General features: G+C 47.1%; 1 protein-coding gene across 3 annotated transcripts in view; it reads left to right on the forward strand.

The window, feature by feature from the left end:
• Positions 1-13,717, forward strand: part of SYNE3 (spectrin repeat containing nuclear envelope family member 3) — an 88,564-nt gene extending 74,847 nt beyond the window's left edge. For 2 of the 3 annotated variants that reach the window (XM_035106607.2, XM_035106627.2), the window contains exon 19: positions 12,379-13,717. In XM_035106607.2, the coding sequence (XP_034962498.2) occupies positions 12,379-12,576 (198 nt within the window). In that variant the 3' untranslated portion in view covers positions 12,577-13,717. Of the gene's footprint in view, positions 1-640; positions 12,359-12,378 lie in introns of those variants that run through there. The other variant, XM_035106636.2, reaches the window with a different exon arrangement.
• Positions 13,718-14,955: the final 1,238 nt, after the last annotated feature.

The following is a 14,955-nucleotide window of genomic DNA, read 5'->3' on the forward strand; positions in this document are numbered from 1 at the left end:
AGAAGCTACCAATGCAATGTACTCCATATGCACATTGACAAAATCAGAGTGCAAGGAGGGATTTCACTTAACTGTCATGGCTTCTTCCAAAGAATTCTGGGGCTACCGTTTGTTAGGGGTGCAGAGAGTTGTTAAAAGGCTCCCGTACCTCTGACAGAGCTACAATTCACAGAGTTCCCTGGGAAGAGGAATTGGCTGCTAAACCACTCTGGGAATTGCAGCTCTGGGTGGGGAACAGTGGCCTCTTACAAGCTCTCAGGACCCTTAACAAACCACAGCCCCAAGTGCTTTAAATGTATGTTGTGAATGTGGCCTTACTCACTAGTAAGTGTATGCATGGGCTGCAATAATAAAAGAACCATTTCTTGATCATCCCCGAGCATAAAAACCTCGCTTGAATAAGTAGTGTGCACAGAGAAAAAGATGTCAGATAGAAAACAAACGGTGAATATGCACTAGCATAATTTTATCCATAAACAGAAGACTGGAAGATTAAATTGAGAAAGCTAATGCATTGCGGCCTGTGGTTTCTCCCCCGTAGGCTGACAGTGATGGAATAGCTTATTGCCTCTTCCCATACGATGGAGCATTGTAAAAACAAATATTTAAAAAAATAATGATGATAAATGTTTCTTCAAAGGTTGGCTTCCAAGTTGCTGAAAGTATTGCAGGAGCATATTTAGCGTCAATTGGAAATCAAAGCAGGTTATTTATGGGGTTCAGCAGTTCTTGTCTGGTTTATTTTCTGCAGTGCTCAACCCTAATTAAAGCTCCTTGCTGAGCAAATGATTTGGGTCTCATTGTTTGTACAAACAAAATAATTAGGATTTATTAGATTCATGACTGCCTAATTGGTTCCCTTTGAGATACTGTGGGATGTAATCTCCTGGAGCAGATGGAGAGTCAGGATCTGCAATTGCGTCTCATTTAGAAAGTCACCACTGATCGTCAGACCAAATAAGTTCAGCCAGCCACGAGCGATACTAGTTTACTCACTCCTTCTCTGGAAGGCTCCTGGTTCAGGTCCTCATGTTAAAAACATTGAGTAAAATTCTTCCACTGTTGTAAAACAGAATTTTAGAGTTGGAAGTGACTTTTGAGGTCCTACAGCCTAGTTATTCAATGCTCATTGAAGGAATCTGAACATGAAATCTTGCTGGATGAGACCAAAGCTCGTCAACTCCAACATCCTGTTCTCACAATGGCCAATCAGATCCCGATGGGAAGCCCAATGGATATACTAGGACACCATGCTTCTGATATCAACCGGACATCATTAGAGCTTCCTGGATGAGGCCGTTAGCCCATCTAGTCCAGCATCCTGTTCTCATAGTGGCCAACCAGGTGCTTATGGGAAACCTACAAGCCGGACACTGAGGCTCTTGGTCTCAATTCATGTGGTCCTCAACTTTTGATGAGTGTGGGAAGGAATTCAAAACTGATGGAATCTGGGAAGGAGAAGGAATGGGAATCCTCTGCAATCAAGGAACTCAGGCTTCTGGAAAGAGTGATCTGTCCCTTCCCCATCAGTCTGCTTCATGGAGAGGAAGCACAAGAGCACTCTCCCTTGTGGTTTTCAGCAACTGGTACCCAGAAGCATACTGCCTCCTGCCTCCTACAATAGCCATCAGAGTTTGTAGCCACATGCCATATGCTCCAGGAATTGGTCTAATTCCCGTCTCAAACCATTCAAGTTAGTGGCTATCTATGCCTCTTTGAGAGAGCAAATTCCACAGTTAAGCTATGTAAGGACTTTCTTTTGCCTGCCCTGAATCTTCCAAAGTTCAATTTCACTGGATGTCCATGTGTTCTGAGAGGGGGAAGATTTTCTCTGTTCACCTCCTCCATGCGTAATTTTATACGCCTCTATCACATTTCCCCATCCTTGCCTTTTCTTTGGTATTCAGAATTACAGCACCGCTGATAGATAATGGCACAACCTCTGCTTAAGCATCTCCAGTGAAGGTGTATTTAGGACATCTCCAAACAAAGGCGGTGGATAGGGATATGCTCATTGGCAGAAAAACGGCATTGGGTTCAATCCTTGGCATCACCAGCTTAAAGGAGCTCAGGGAGCAGGGCCCAGACAAACATCTCCTCCAGTCTGAGTTGACAATGAACTCAGGCACACCAAGACTGCATCAACAGGCAGCAGCTGCGAATCATTTAGTTGCATTTCTGTCCTACTGTTTCTCCAAGTAGCTTATTGTGGTGTGCAAGCATCTCCCAGTCCATCATTTTATCCTCCCAGCAACCTGTATGTAAGGCAGGCTATGTTTAGCAACAGCAACAGGCATTTGTTCATCACCGCTCAGGAAGTCAAAATGGATGGAATCTGGGAAGGAGAAGGAATGGGAATCCTCTGCAAACAAGGAACTCGGGTCTCTGGAAAGAGTGACCTGTCACCTGTTTCGTGGGGAGGAAAAGTGTGCGAGAGAAAGAGTGGCAGAAAGAGAGAAATAAAAGAAGGTGGCCACACACTGCCAGCTCTGGCCCAAATATCACCAGCTTAAATTTTACCCTTGGGGGGGGATGCAGCCCTTGGCAGAAGAAATAATTACCTCTTCACAAATGCTTGGATTGCTTGCACAGTTTGGGCATCTCCATTCAAGGTGACGTTCAATATTCCTGGCAGAAATAGTGGGAAAGCAGCGACTGCTGAGAAATACATTGCCAATTTTCACAGGCACTCTCTATCCAGCCCTGGAGGCTTGGGGGGGGGGTTGTTTTTGTTTTTGCTTCTCCTGCCTGTTACCAGAACCATTTTTCATGATATATTTGGAACGGAGTTATATTAATGAACGCTCTACATAATGTGCTAAAGAGCCCACAGCTCCCCAATAACAATCTCGGCAGGAGTCAAAATGCCTCAGGAGGATGAGTCAAGAGCAAATGTGACTGAGGACAGCTAGGCCGCCTGTGCAGCTTGAGTTCAGTCATAGTGACACTTTAAAACATTTTAAATATAATATCCTACACACTGCCTTCGACGCTCGGTGGAATGTTTATCTAAGTTTACTATTCTTTCTTGCCTTGATTTTTACAGAAGTCATACGGTTGCCAACTTTTTTTTTTTTACTAGCTGTGCTCTTGTGAATGGCCTGGCCTGCAGAAATGTAGCAGGCGAAGCTTTACGCCTGGCATGGAGAGGCACCTGCGAGGTTGTGCTAGCCTAGTCACCAGTGAGTGACATTCTGCTGCTCTTCTCCAAGCGTGGAAGAGAGTGGAGAAATCTCCCTCTCTGGCTGATGGCCTCTGAGAGCCTAGCAAGTAGGGCTGCCAATCCAGGACTATAAGACTATTGGTCCATCCAGCCAGAGTATTGGCAAATTCCATTGGTCGTGGCTACCCATGTACACACACATACCCATGCTGGCTGGGAATGGTGGAGGGTAGAGTCCAACAACATATGGCTTCCCAACCCTGGTGTGGACAATAGTGAGCCAGGTGGACCATTGGTCTGCTGTGTTTAACTCAGTAATGTCTGCATTGACTGGCAGCAGCTGTCAAGAGTTTCCAGCTGGGAATATTCCCAGCCCTACCTGGGGATGCCAGGGGTTGATCATCTGCATGGAAGGAGATGCTCTTCCACTGAGCTACGGCCCTAGATAAGGCAAATTAATGGAGGATATGCCTGCCAATGACTACCAGCCACGGTTGCTATGCTCTACCTCCAGTCAGAAGAAGGAGAGCTTCTGAATTTCAGTTTCTGGAAACCACAGGAGGAGAGAGTGTTCTTGTGCTCAGATCCTCCTTGAGGATTTCCCGCAAGAATCTGGTTGGCCGCTGTGGTCATTGGCATGGTCCAAGGGGCTCTTCTTGCACTCTTAAGGCACCTTGGTATAAGGCAGAGGTAGGGAGCCTTTTTTCAGACAGGGGCCACATTCCCTTCTGACAGTGGCAGACTTTTGGCTCTAATATTTCAGCGGGACCCTGTGCGACGCTAAAATCCGGCCTCTCCCCACCTCTCGCACTCCATTCTATAGCATTGTTGTGGTGCCCCCAGTGCATCTGAACCAGTCACCCTACTCTTAAAAAGGTGGCGCTGTGGTCTAAACCAATGAGCATCTTGGGCTTGCCAATCAGAAGGTTGGCAATTTGAATCCCCGCAACGAGGTGAGCTCCCGTTGCTCTGTCCCAGCTCCTGCCAACCTAGCAGATCGGAAGCATACCAGTGTGAGTAGATAAATAGGTACCACTGCAGTTCGAAGGTAAACAGCTTTTCTATGCGCTCTGGCTTCTATCACGGTGTTCCGTTGCGCCAGAAGCGGTTTAGTCATGCTGGCCAAATGACCCAGAAAGCTGGGTCCCTCAGCCTGAAAGCGAGATGAGCGCTGCAACCCCATTTTTACCTTTTTTTAAAACCCTATCTCTGCCTCTGCTTCTGAGCAGCCTTCCAAAGGCCACAGGCCCATGGTGCGGCAAATGAGAGGCAAAAGTGGATGAGGAAACAAAATGTGAGCTTCACCTCCTTATAGGAAATTCATTGCTACGCACACTCATTTTCCCTGCCTTGTCTCCTCCAACCAGACAAGCAAGAGGCATTCTCAGAGTTCCTAGTTCCCATTCCAGCCAGGAAAAAGCACTCAGTGTTGAAGCATGGCCAGTGGTGGGTATGGCTTGGGCAGAGTTTCCAGGGCCAGACAGAGAGGCATTTATACCCTGGGCCTGAGGTTTCCCTCACTGTCCTCGGCAGTGTTATTGGCAAGACCCGGCGTTGCTCCAGCGATTGAATTTTTGTGCTCTGCAGAGTTAAGATGCATGGCATTTTGATCATGCCTCAAGTCAACAAGCCCATGGTGCCTTCCCACTCTTTGATCCTGCAGCAGCATCACAGTGCTGAAGTTGTGACAGCCCGGGCATTTCCATGGCGACCAGCTGAGTCATTAAGCACGATAGCATCTATCGGCTGCCGGATAAAGCAAAGCCAAGCCAAGAGCAGGTGGGAGGGAAAGCAGAGGCAGGAATGCTGGATTTATATGACCTCTCCTGCAGGTGTTTGCCTTAGGGCAGTAGGGATAAAGTTGAAGGGAAGAATCAGAACCACAGTATTTAGCTTGCTTGCAAAACAGCATTGCAGTTTATCAACTGCTTCACATTCCTCAGGTCTCACAACACCCCCCATGAGCTAGGTCACCATTCTCCCATTTTACAGGTTGGGAACTGAGGCTGAAAGACAGCCAGTTTCTCAAGAGCTCACCTCAAGTCCGTGACAAAGTTGGGACCTCGAACACAGACCCAAACACCAAGTGAATCAGCAGAAGTCAGTGTGGGGGAGTGCTGCTCACCTGACCTCCTGTGCTGCCACCACCCAAGCTTCTGAGGGCAGTGGAACTGCCAAAAGTGGAACTGCCCCCTCTGCCTATCACAACACCCTTGGGCAGTGGTTCTCTCTCTCTCTCTCTCTCTCTCTCTCTCTCTCTCTCTCTCTCTCTCTCTCTCTCTCTCTCTCTCTCCACTGGGCTACAATTTCAGGTTAATAAATTTCCTCGCAGCACACCAATTTTTTTATTGATAAGAAATACATTGGAAAACACAACTAGGATTGTCCTTGTCGGCATCCAGGGGTCAAAAGGCCAGCTGGCTAGCCCCCAGCTGGATCGTCTCCCTCTCAGCCTTCACCCTGCAAAGATTCATCAACCTCTGGCTACGAGGTAAATCAGCGACTCAAGCTTGCTGCCTTGAGCACACTATACGTAGCAGGGTAGACTGCACAACAGAAGAGGCTGGAGGCTGTGGATACATACTAAAACTACGGATTTATTTTACATAAATCAGAACAAAGAAACATGTCGTCTCTCCTTGCCGTCTTCTCGGAGAGAGTGTCAAAAACAAAAGCAATACACTGAGCGGAAGTTCCGCTCACGGGACACAGCAGTCTGTGCTGGAATGTAAACAGACATGTGACACGCAACAATCCCATGTCTGCAACAAAAGGTGGAATGGAATCTCTCAACAGTCCTCAGTATCACTAGATGCCCTTGCACTCATTTTAAAAAGAGATCATGTTCTGCAAATAATAATAAAAATATTTCAATACTATACTACTCTGAAATGTTTAAACGTTTCTATGATTGCCCTTGAACCTTCCAGACACAGTTGTCATCCTCCTGCCACGCGGGGGCCGGCCCTACAGCCAGGCTGGGTGGCGCAGGGCGCCATGGCGCCAGCCCGCTAGGGGGCGCATCGCAGCTGCGCCCGGCCGCTCTTCCGCGCAGCAGCACCCTCGGCAGTAGCGCTGCGCGCTGAGCCTGCCCACCCGTCGCGCAGCAACGCCCTCGGCAGCCGCGCTGCGCTTGCCTGGCCGCCCATCGCACTGAGAAACGGGGCGGGGGGCGCCGAAGGGATCCATCGCACCACGGCGCCAGGGCACCAGAGTTGCTTAAGACAGCCCTGCTGCCATGTCACACCGCTTGAGAACCACACTGCCCTAGGGGGGTCTGTAGGGAAGGAGGTGGTCTCTCTGCTATTTGGGACGTGCCTCATTTAAGGCTTTAAACACTAACATGAGCATCTTCAATTGGACCCAGAAATGAGCTGGCAACCTTGTGCTGAAATTAAACACACAGGATTGAGACCAGTGAAGAAATTGGCACAGAAGTATAATTTTATTTTTATTTTTTATTATTTTATATACTGCTTAATAATCAGATCATTTAGGTAGATTAATATCCATTTGCCTGGGATATGAAGGCAAAACAACTCATTTAAGGGTTTTGAGGAAAATAACATTTGAGATGTTGCAACCCTTCGTGCCATGAGGGGGAGAACTAGGAAAATGAAGCTTGTTACCACTCACCCATAAGCAATTCTGATCCCCCACACTGGGATTAGAATGCCCCTTGTGCTGCAATTGTTTGTTTATGCTGCCAGGATTATGGCAGCTTTGAGCCACTTACTCACATGCTAGGCATGCATGTCAAAGCATCCCAAGGGATGGATTAATTTAGGCACCCACTCTTCAAAATCTCATTCAGCTTCCAAGAAACATAGAAAGGAAGCAATGCCAAAAATAGTTATGGGAATGTTTCAGCTCACTGGAGAGCAAGGGTTGTAATCAACTGGATTTAGGCTGGATTTTTCTTGCGGCCATTACATCCATCATCTAAGAAAAGATTGTCCAACCCCAAACTCTTAGGCATTTCAGTTCCTGCACCCTGATGGATTTGTAGTCTTTGGGGGAATAATCCAACCCATGAACCTCAAAGAGCTAGAAACCTACTTTTCCTCATTGCAATTTCTGTACGCACCCCTGATTTCCCTTCTGTTATGCAATAATGTCAAAAAACAAGTTGCTGTGCTGTTTCACGGTGAATTTGGCAGGAGTTACTTAAGGCTACATTGAGGCTGCATGCACCCCAAACGTTTAGAGTGCCTACACGCCCCATAAATAATAATATTGGGGGCTGTGGTTCATTAAGAGTGCTGGGAATTGTAGGTCTGGCCCTACCATTAAGTAGAGTGAGTCAGTCGCCCCAGGTGGCACCCATGTTTTGAGGAAGATTGAATTTCCAGTCCACTTAACGTCTGTACACGGAATGGTGGGCACCATCTTGTCTGTTTTGGGCAGCAAAATGTCTCGGGCCATCCCTGTCAAAGTTCTAGCTGAACAACGACGAGGACGAGATGGTTGGACAGTGTTCTCGAAGCTACCAACATGAGTTTGACCAAACTGCGGGATACAGTGGAAGATAGGAGTGCCTGGCGTGCTCTGGTCCATGGGGTCACGAAGAGTTGGACACGACTAGACGACTAAACAACAACAAACCTGAACTCTGGCAGCCCTGAATCTAGAATTTCCCTGCTGGGTGCATAAGGACATTGGACGAAGCAACTGGGTGAGAAGCTGAACAATGGAAATCTTTCTCGGTACCTCAGCACAGTTAAGAGTCGCAGATGGGGCTCTCTTGGTAGTTCTGCCACCCTCAAAAGTGTGGCCCAGAAGGGAGACAGTTTCTCTAAGTTTTGGAACTCCCTTCTCGCAGAGGTGCATCTTGCTGTCTTTGCTGTACAGCTTCCAGTCATACACTGAAGACACACCTCTTTACCTTTCACAGTTAAATGCAGTGTGTGGTAAAACTGTGGCACTCACTCCTACAGGAGGCAGTAAAAGAGCATTGGGCAAATCCATGGGAGAGAAAACTATCAATGGCTACTTGCCATGATGGCTATCCTCTGATTGGAGACGGTAATACGTCTGAATACCAGTTGCTGGAAACCACCAGAGGGGAGAGTGCTCTTGTGCTTCAATCTTGTTTGCAGTTTCCCCACAAGCATCTGCTTGGCCACTATGAGAACAGGATGCTGGGCTGGATGGGCTATTGGCCTGATCCAATAGGCTCTTAAAATGATTTTGTTTCATGATGCCTACCTCTTTCATATTATTGAAGCCTAACTACTCTATTCCAAACTTAAAAGTAGAAAGCGTAATGCTGGTTGTCAACAAAAGAGGTTTAAAGACTGTCTTAAGGGAAGTTTTAAAAAATGTAGTATAAACACCAACAATTGGGAAACACCTGCCTGCGAGCGCTCCAATAGGAGAACAGCCTTTACCAAAGGTGTCATGGGCTTTGAAGATACTCAAACTCAGGACGCAAGGGAGAAATGTGCTAAGAGGAAGCCACACTTGGCAAATCCACACCGTGATCAACTCCCGCCCGGAAACCAATGTCCCCACTGTAGAAGGACGTGTGGATCCAGAATTAGCCTCCACAGTCACTTACGGACTCATTGTTAAAACCGTGTTAATGGAAGACAGTCTTCCTCGGCTATGAGTGATCTCCAAAGAAGAAGATTATCTAAGCCATACTGTTCTGCCTTTGCTTGATTGTTTGCTTTTGTAATTGTATGAAACCTATTTGACTTGTTTTTAATTGTTTCTGTTCCGTTGTTGCAACCTGCCCTGGGACATTTCAGTGAAGGGGTGGGGGTAAGAAATCTCATAAATAAATGAAAAAATCACTCTCCCGGGTGAGACCTGGCAAACATGGGACGTGGTTATTTTTAATGTAGACACCCAGGCTGTTATTCCCCCATAATGCATTGTGCCGCTCTGGTGTTCTCTGCCGCTCTGGTGTTCTCGGAGGGAAACCAAACCTTTTTGTAAGGCCAGAATTGGATTCCTGGCCCACTTTGCTCCCTTGCCCTTCTTATAATGAGCCATTTCGGAGCAGCAGGCCCAGTTGTAAAGGCTACTGCTATACGTTGAACTCAAATTTCACCATCTGTTCCACTTCCCTTTTTATTCTCTGGCATCTTGTAAAATATGAGGCTTGTACAGGGAGCAATGAAAATAAGTCAGCCAGATTGTAAAGTGAGGTGCAAGGGGTGGGGACCCAGGGCTTTCTGCTGCCGTCCAGAGATTAAACAGAGAAGGCCCATGGCTAGATTCAGATGCAGTATATCCCAAAATGGCGGGTGCCCCTGAACTTGGCAAACCTATACAAAAATGAAGCAGAGCTTTGGCCATGAGGGAAAGTGTGTGAAACTCGCACTTCATTGTAACTGAATACCCAACCAAAAGCGGCCATTTCTCTCCAGCAGCCACCAAGTTCCTGTCTGGCACGCAAGACAGGTTGGAAAATTTGTAACTGGTGCATGGAAATCTCAAAATTCATACTAAAAGCAACTGCGCTCTCCCTCGAGGAAACCGAGGCTGAGAAATTGTCTGGAAAAAAATCGTTTGCAACACTAAGCATTTTCTTAGAGATTTTAGCGTCTGGCAGATTGTCACACATAGGTCAACCCCAAACGTTGGCTCACGGAAGCCCTTTTTATGGTACCCAGAAACCTCCAGCCCTTTTGCTCAGCATCTCGTGTCTCTTGGGGATGTGGTCCGTTCCTGCATAGAAGCATTGCTAGCGCTTGTCGAGGGCACACTGCCTAACATAATGGCTTCATGGTCTGAAAATTATCAGAGGGTGTGCCAAGAATCAAATCACCTCATGCTAATGGCTCAGGGACAGAGCCAAGTTTGATGTTAAATGCAGTTGTGGCCTATTGGGACTTGTGAGACAGAAAGCCAGGAGCCTGACATGATGTGGGGCAAGATCCAGTGACAGAATCCTCCTCTCCGTTGAGTTCCAGAAAGGCAACATGGATAATGAGGAAGGTGAAGGTGGAAGTAAGAAGACAGGCAAATGGGGGCTAGCTGAAGGCAGAGGGAGGCTGGTAGCCCCATATGACCTAATGGAAGAGTCTTCGCTGGTTAAATGCCTCTTCACGTGTAAGAACCACCTCTTTCCATATGAGCCTATCCAGACCCTGAGATCATCTTCTGAGGCCCTTCTTCATGTGCCTCCTCCATGAGAGCTCTACAGGGTAGCAACACAAGAACAGGCCTTTTTCTACAGTGGCTCCCCATTTGTGGGATGCTCTCCCCAGGGAGGTTCAGCTGGTGCCTTCATTATATATACACCTTTAGGCACCAGGCAAAAGCGTTTCTCTTTAACTGATTGACTGATTGGCATCCAGTGCCCTTTTAGTGTGTGTGTGTGTGTGTGTGTTATGCATTTTGCATTTCTATGTTGCGGTTTTATGTTTTAATCGCCCTGAGACCTGCAGGTATAATTAAATACAAATTTAATAAACAAATAAATAATGAACTTGCAGATTAGATTATAAAATGCAAATTGTATTAGCTGGGAAGAGCAAATAATTATTGGGAACCCAGAAGGTAGGGATGAGGAAATGGGTAATTTCTTTCCCTGCTGTGGTCATAATGTAAATCCCTTCTCTGAAATGTCACTTCAGGTGCAAAGACGCATTTAACATTCTGTGTAGTTTCACCTGCAGTACTAGTTTTTGATGCATTTAAAAATTGTGGGGGGGGGAGAGTGGACAGGATGTGTGATTAACATGCACTTCCTGTTCTCCACACACTAGAATAGAATAGAATAGAATAGAATAGAATAGAATAGATCTTTATTGTCATTGTCCCCTTGCGGAAACAATGAAATTTCTCGGTTGCTGAACCCCCCTGCTGCTGTGGGGAAGAAATTTTATTTAGTTCATATTGAAAGTGTGCTTTTCTGATTTTCACTTTCCTAAACTAGATGAGGATGAAAATGTGGCTATCCTTTGAAATTTGCACTTCTCTGATTTTGGAATGCAGCTCTCTAGCCAAGCTGAATGTACAAAAATGCATATGCTAGGGTGAAGTGTGGGTATAAATGCAGGTGTTAATGAAAAGAACACATGCAATCTGTTAGGGAAGCTTGCTTTACAAAACATACCAGCGGCAAGGAGTTGCCTATGGGCAGAATGCTCCTGCTTCCAGGTTTCCTGTAGGCATCTGGTTGGCCCCTGTGAGAACAAGATGCTGGACAAGATGGGCCAATGGCCTGATCCAGCAATGTCTTTTTATGTCCTCAGGTGTGCCCCTCCAGATAGGAATAATGTCACAACACTGGGCACAGCAGAACAACTAAAAAAGCAGAATTATGTGTGGACTGTCTAGTATAAATCCACCACAAATACACTACTACTGCATCAGTGACATGTTGCGGCATATACTTGCCCCCCCTCCCAAAAAAGTCCAAGCCAGGATCGTTGCTTACCCCATGGGGAAACTACCCCAAGGCAAGGCAACCAAGCACCTTTCAGAATCTAACGTCCCTACCTGATGTCAGGGACAGGACTGAGGAGGAATGGTGGGGGCCACCCCCCATTCTCCTGAACCTTCCCAAGAAGAGGAGGACAGTATAGATTTAGAACATTGGTTTGCAGAAGGACATAGTTCAGAGGCTGCAGAGGGCAGAAGCTAGGAAATATTGGGAGAGGAGCATCAGGAAGAAGAAGCACCAGGGGAGAGACAGCTGACAAATTCAGTGTCTTTGGAAAGCATTCCAGACCCCACCTCCCAGGACCCGGCAGGCATGGAGAGTAGGAGAACAGAAATCTCAGAGGCAGAAAGCACAGATCAGCCAGCACAAGGATGACATAGAATAGGAGAGACAGAGCGAGTGGGACTTTACTCGGAGCAATGCCATTATCTAAGAGAGACGGCATCATGCATCTCTCTCTCTCTCTCTCTCTCTCTCTCTCTCTCTCTCTCTCTCTCTCTCTCTCTCTCTCTGTGAATATTGAATAAAATACCATGGTAAGAATGTCTTGTTTTTCCATTTCTGGCTGCCAGCCGTGAGGGAGGAGGATCAGATTCCCTGAAGCCTGACACCTGGCTCCTCATCTCCCATTACTTCCCAACTTCTTCCCTCTTCTTCTTCCTCTGCGGTTTGCCCTGTGTAGGACCAGTCCTGTAGATCAATACCATCTGCCCCTTCCTCCTCTCTGGAAGGCCCCTGGGGAGGTGGTCTCCACTTCTCCTCTTCACCTGTCCAGCCCCTGACATTAACGCTCCATTTGGTTTGTGTCTTTCAGGGACGACCAGCCGGGGCGTGTTCCTTCTTGCGCCGTGTCTGCTGCGCCGCTTTGCCTCTCCAGCTGCTCCTCCTCCTCCTTCTGCTCCTCGCCTTCCTGCTGCCTCTCGTAGAGGAGACGCACAGCTGCAAGCTCGCCAACAATTACGCCCGCTCCTTCAACCTGGTGCTGAGATACAACGGCCCACCGCCAACTTAAAGCCCTCTATGCATGAAGGTGCATAGAGTTATCCAAGTGGCTTTTCCCTGGGGTGTCTCAGCTCCTGCAGGTCCCCCAGAATCCAGGGCAACTCGCTAAGGGACCCGTGTAAACTGGAAACTTGGTCAAATGACCTGCATTGTCCATATAGGCTCAGTCCATAGAAATGAATTATTCATACTTAGAGCTAAAATTATATTTTTAAAAATATATGGCTATATTTATACTGTATATATGATTTTTATACATGTGTCTCAATGAAAGATATCTTGAAATTACCATTTCCATTTTTAACCCTGCCAATTTTATTGCTATTCTTATTTTATGCCTTGTCTTTGTTGAGTAACAGTAGATGTTTCAACTAAACCCTTGTCTAAGCATAGAAACCAAAAGCTAAGGCATAACCAGATAGGGTGACAAATATGAGGTTGTCGTGGGGGGGGGGGAGGTAGCCACACAAGTCAAGTTCCATCTCCTCGACCCGTGAATGTTATGAAAACTACAGCTGCCACCTGCTTGAAAAGATCCTGGTTGATTAATTGTTGATTAAATACTTAAATCTATTCAGTTTGCATGCATTTGAAAATGAGTAAGAACTAAAGCTAAACGGCAAACACATATTGCCTTTATCTTTAGAGGGTGGACACCTGCTTTTGCAGCAGGCACCAGCAACATGCAGTCAGTGGACTAAGGGGACTAGGCTAGTCCCTTAAAGGCTCCAAAAGCCCTCCTGCCACCCTCTCAAAGCCTGCCCAGCCTTGGGAAGGAGGCAGCTGGGATCCAGCATCCTGTCAGAGGCTTGGTGCCTCCTCCCGAAGCCCGGGAAGCTTCTGCCCAGCTTAGGGAGGGAGGCACGATGCGAGGAAGCAAACTCCACATGGAGCTGCCTTTTTTTAGTGGCAACCATTGAGCTTCTCACCACCAGTTCTACCCAAAGTGTAAGAAGGTCAGAAATTATCCTGGGAATTCTGTGGCACCGGGAAACTCAATGTGCCCCCCCCCCCAGTGAATGCCAGCTTCTGGGAATCGCAAGCGCAGAGAGTGTTGTTGCAGTCAGGTCCTGCTATGGGCTTCCCATAGGTACCTGGTTGGCCACTGTGAGAACTGGATGGGTCTTTGGCCTGATCCTGCACAGACTTCCTATGTTTTATATGCAAGATGAGGCCCCTGAACCTTGCTGTGCCGTCTCGTCTCTCTTCCCCATTACTGCTACTCTCCGGTTATCAACACTTTCTCTCTCGCACCCTTAACATATGTAATTTGAAATGTTGGAGTCCGATTGACCCCGCTCTATCGTTTCACTTCTTACCAACTGGCAAAAGATCCTGCCAACCTCGTCAGGAGAGATGTTTCTGGAGGAGGAGGAGGCAGAAGGTTAGGATGATTGTAGGCAACATAGCAGACATTCTTTCCATGTGCAAAGGTCAGAGCAAAATAGTGGCAACGTCACTTCAACATTTCAAATGTTATGATATTCCCCCCCCCAAAAAAAAAGTTGGAGAAGGGGAAACTAAATTGGAAACACATTTTGGCAGCCTGGTTCTCCCCACCCCACCAACCTCCTCTCAGCATGGAATTAATTTTCTGCTGAATATGACAGCACATCCAGGGTCTCTAAAACTTTGCCCTGTAAGACTTCCTCTTCCAGGATGCTAACTTTGGTTTCCCTTCTATCCAGTTTTTCACTCACTCTCTACCCCACAATATTCAGCATTACATAGCCACTCTCCAGTGGGCTGTTGTGAGGGTTCCTTCCTGGCCCCTGCATTGCAGGGCATTGGCCCTGATGACCCATCCGTGGAGAAATCATCACTGGACTTCACAGAGACTAGTCACCACCCTCCACTCCTCAGCCTCTCATATTGCCCAATCCAGCCCTTTTCTCTTTGCAAGTTAGGCCCCATTTGCACTATACAATTTTAAAAAACGGTCGTACCACTTTAACAGTCATTGTTTCCCCCAAAGAATCCTATACTATAGTTCGTTACGGCTGCTGACAGTTGTTGTTGTTATTTTGTTATTTAGTCATTTAGTTGTGTCCGAATCTTCGTGACCCCATGGACCAGAGCACGCCAGGCACTCCTGTCTTCCACAGCCTCCCGCAGTTTGGTCAGACTCATGTTGGTAGCTTCGAGAACACTGTCCAACCATCTCGTCCTCTGTCGTCCCCTTCTCCTTGTGCCCTCCATCTTTCCTAACATCAGGGTCTTTTCCAGGGAGTCTTCTCTTCTCATGAGGTGGCCAAAGTATTGGAGCCTCAGCTTCAGGATCTGTCCTTCCAGTGAGCTCTCAGGGCTGATTTCCTTCAGAATGGATAGGTTTGATCTTCTTGCAGCCCATGGGACTCTCAAGAGTCTCCTCCAGCACCATAATTCAAAA

Source organism: Zootoca vivipara, chromosome 1 (genome assembly GCF_963506605.1).
Source record: "Zootoca vivipara chromosome 1, rZooViv1.1, whole genome shotgun sequence".
NCBI classification, from domain to species: domain Eukaryota; kingdom Metazoa; phylum Chordata; class Lepidosauria; order Squamata; family Lacertidae; genus Zootoca; species Zootoca vivipara.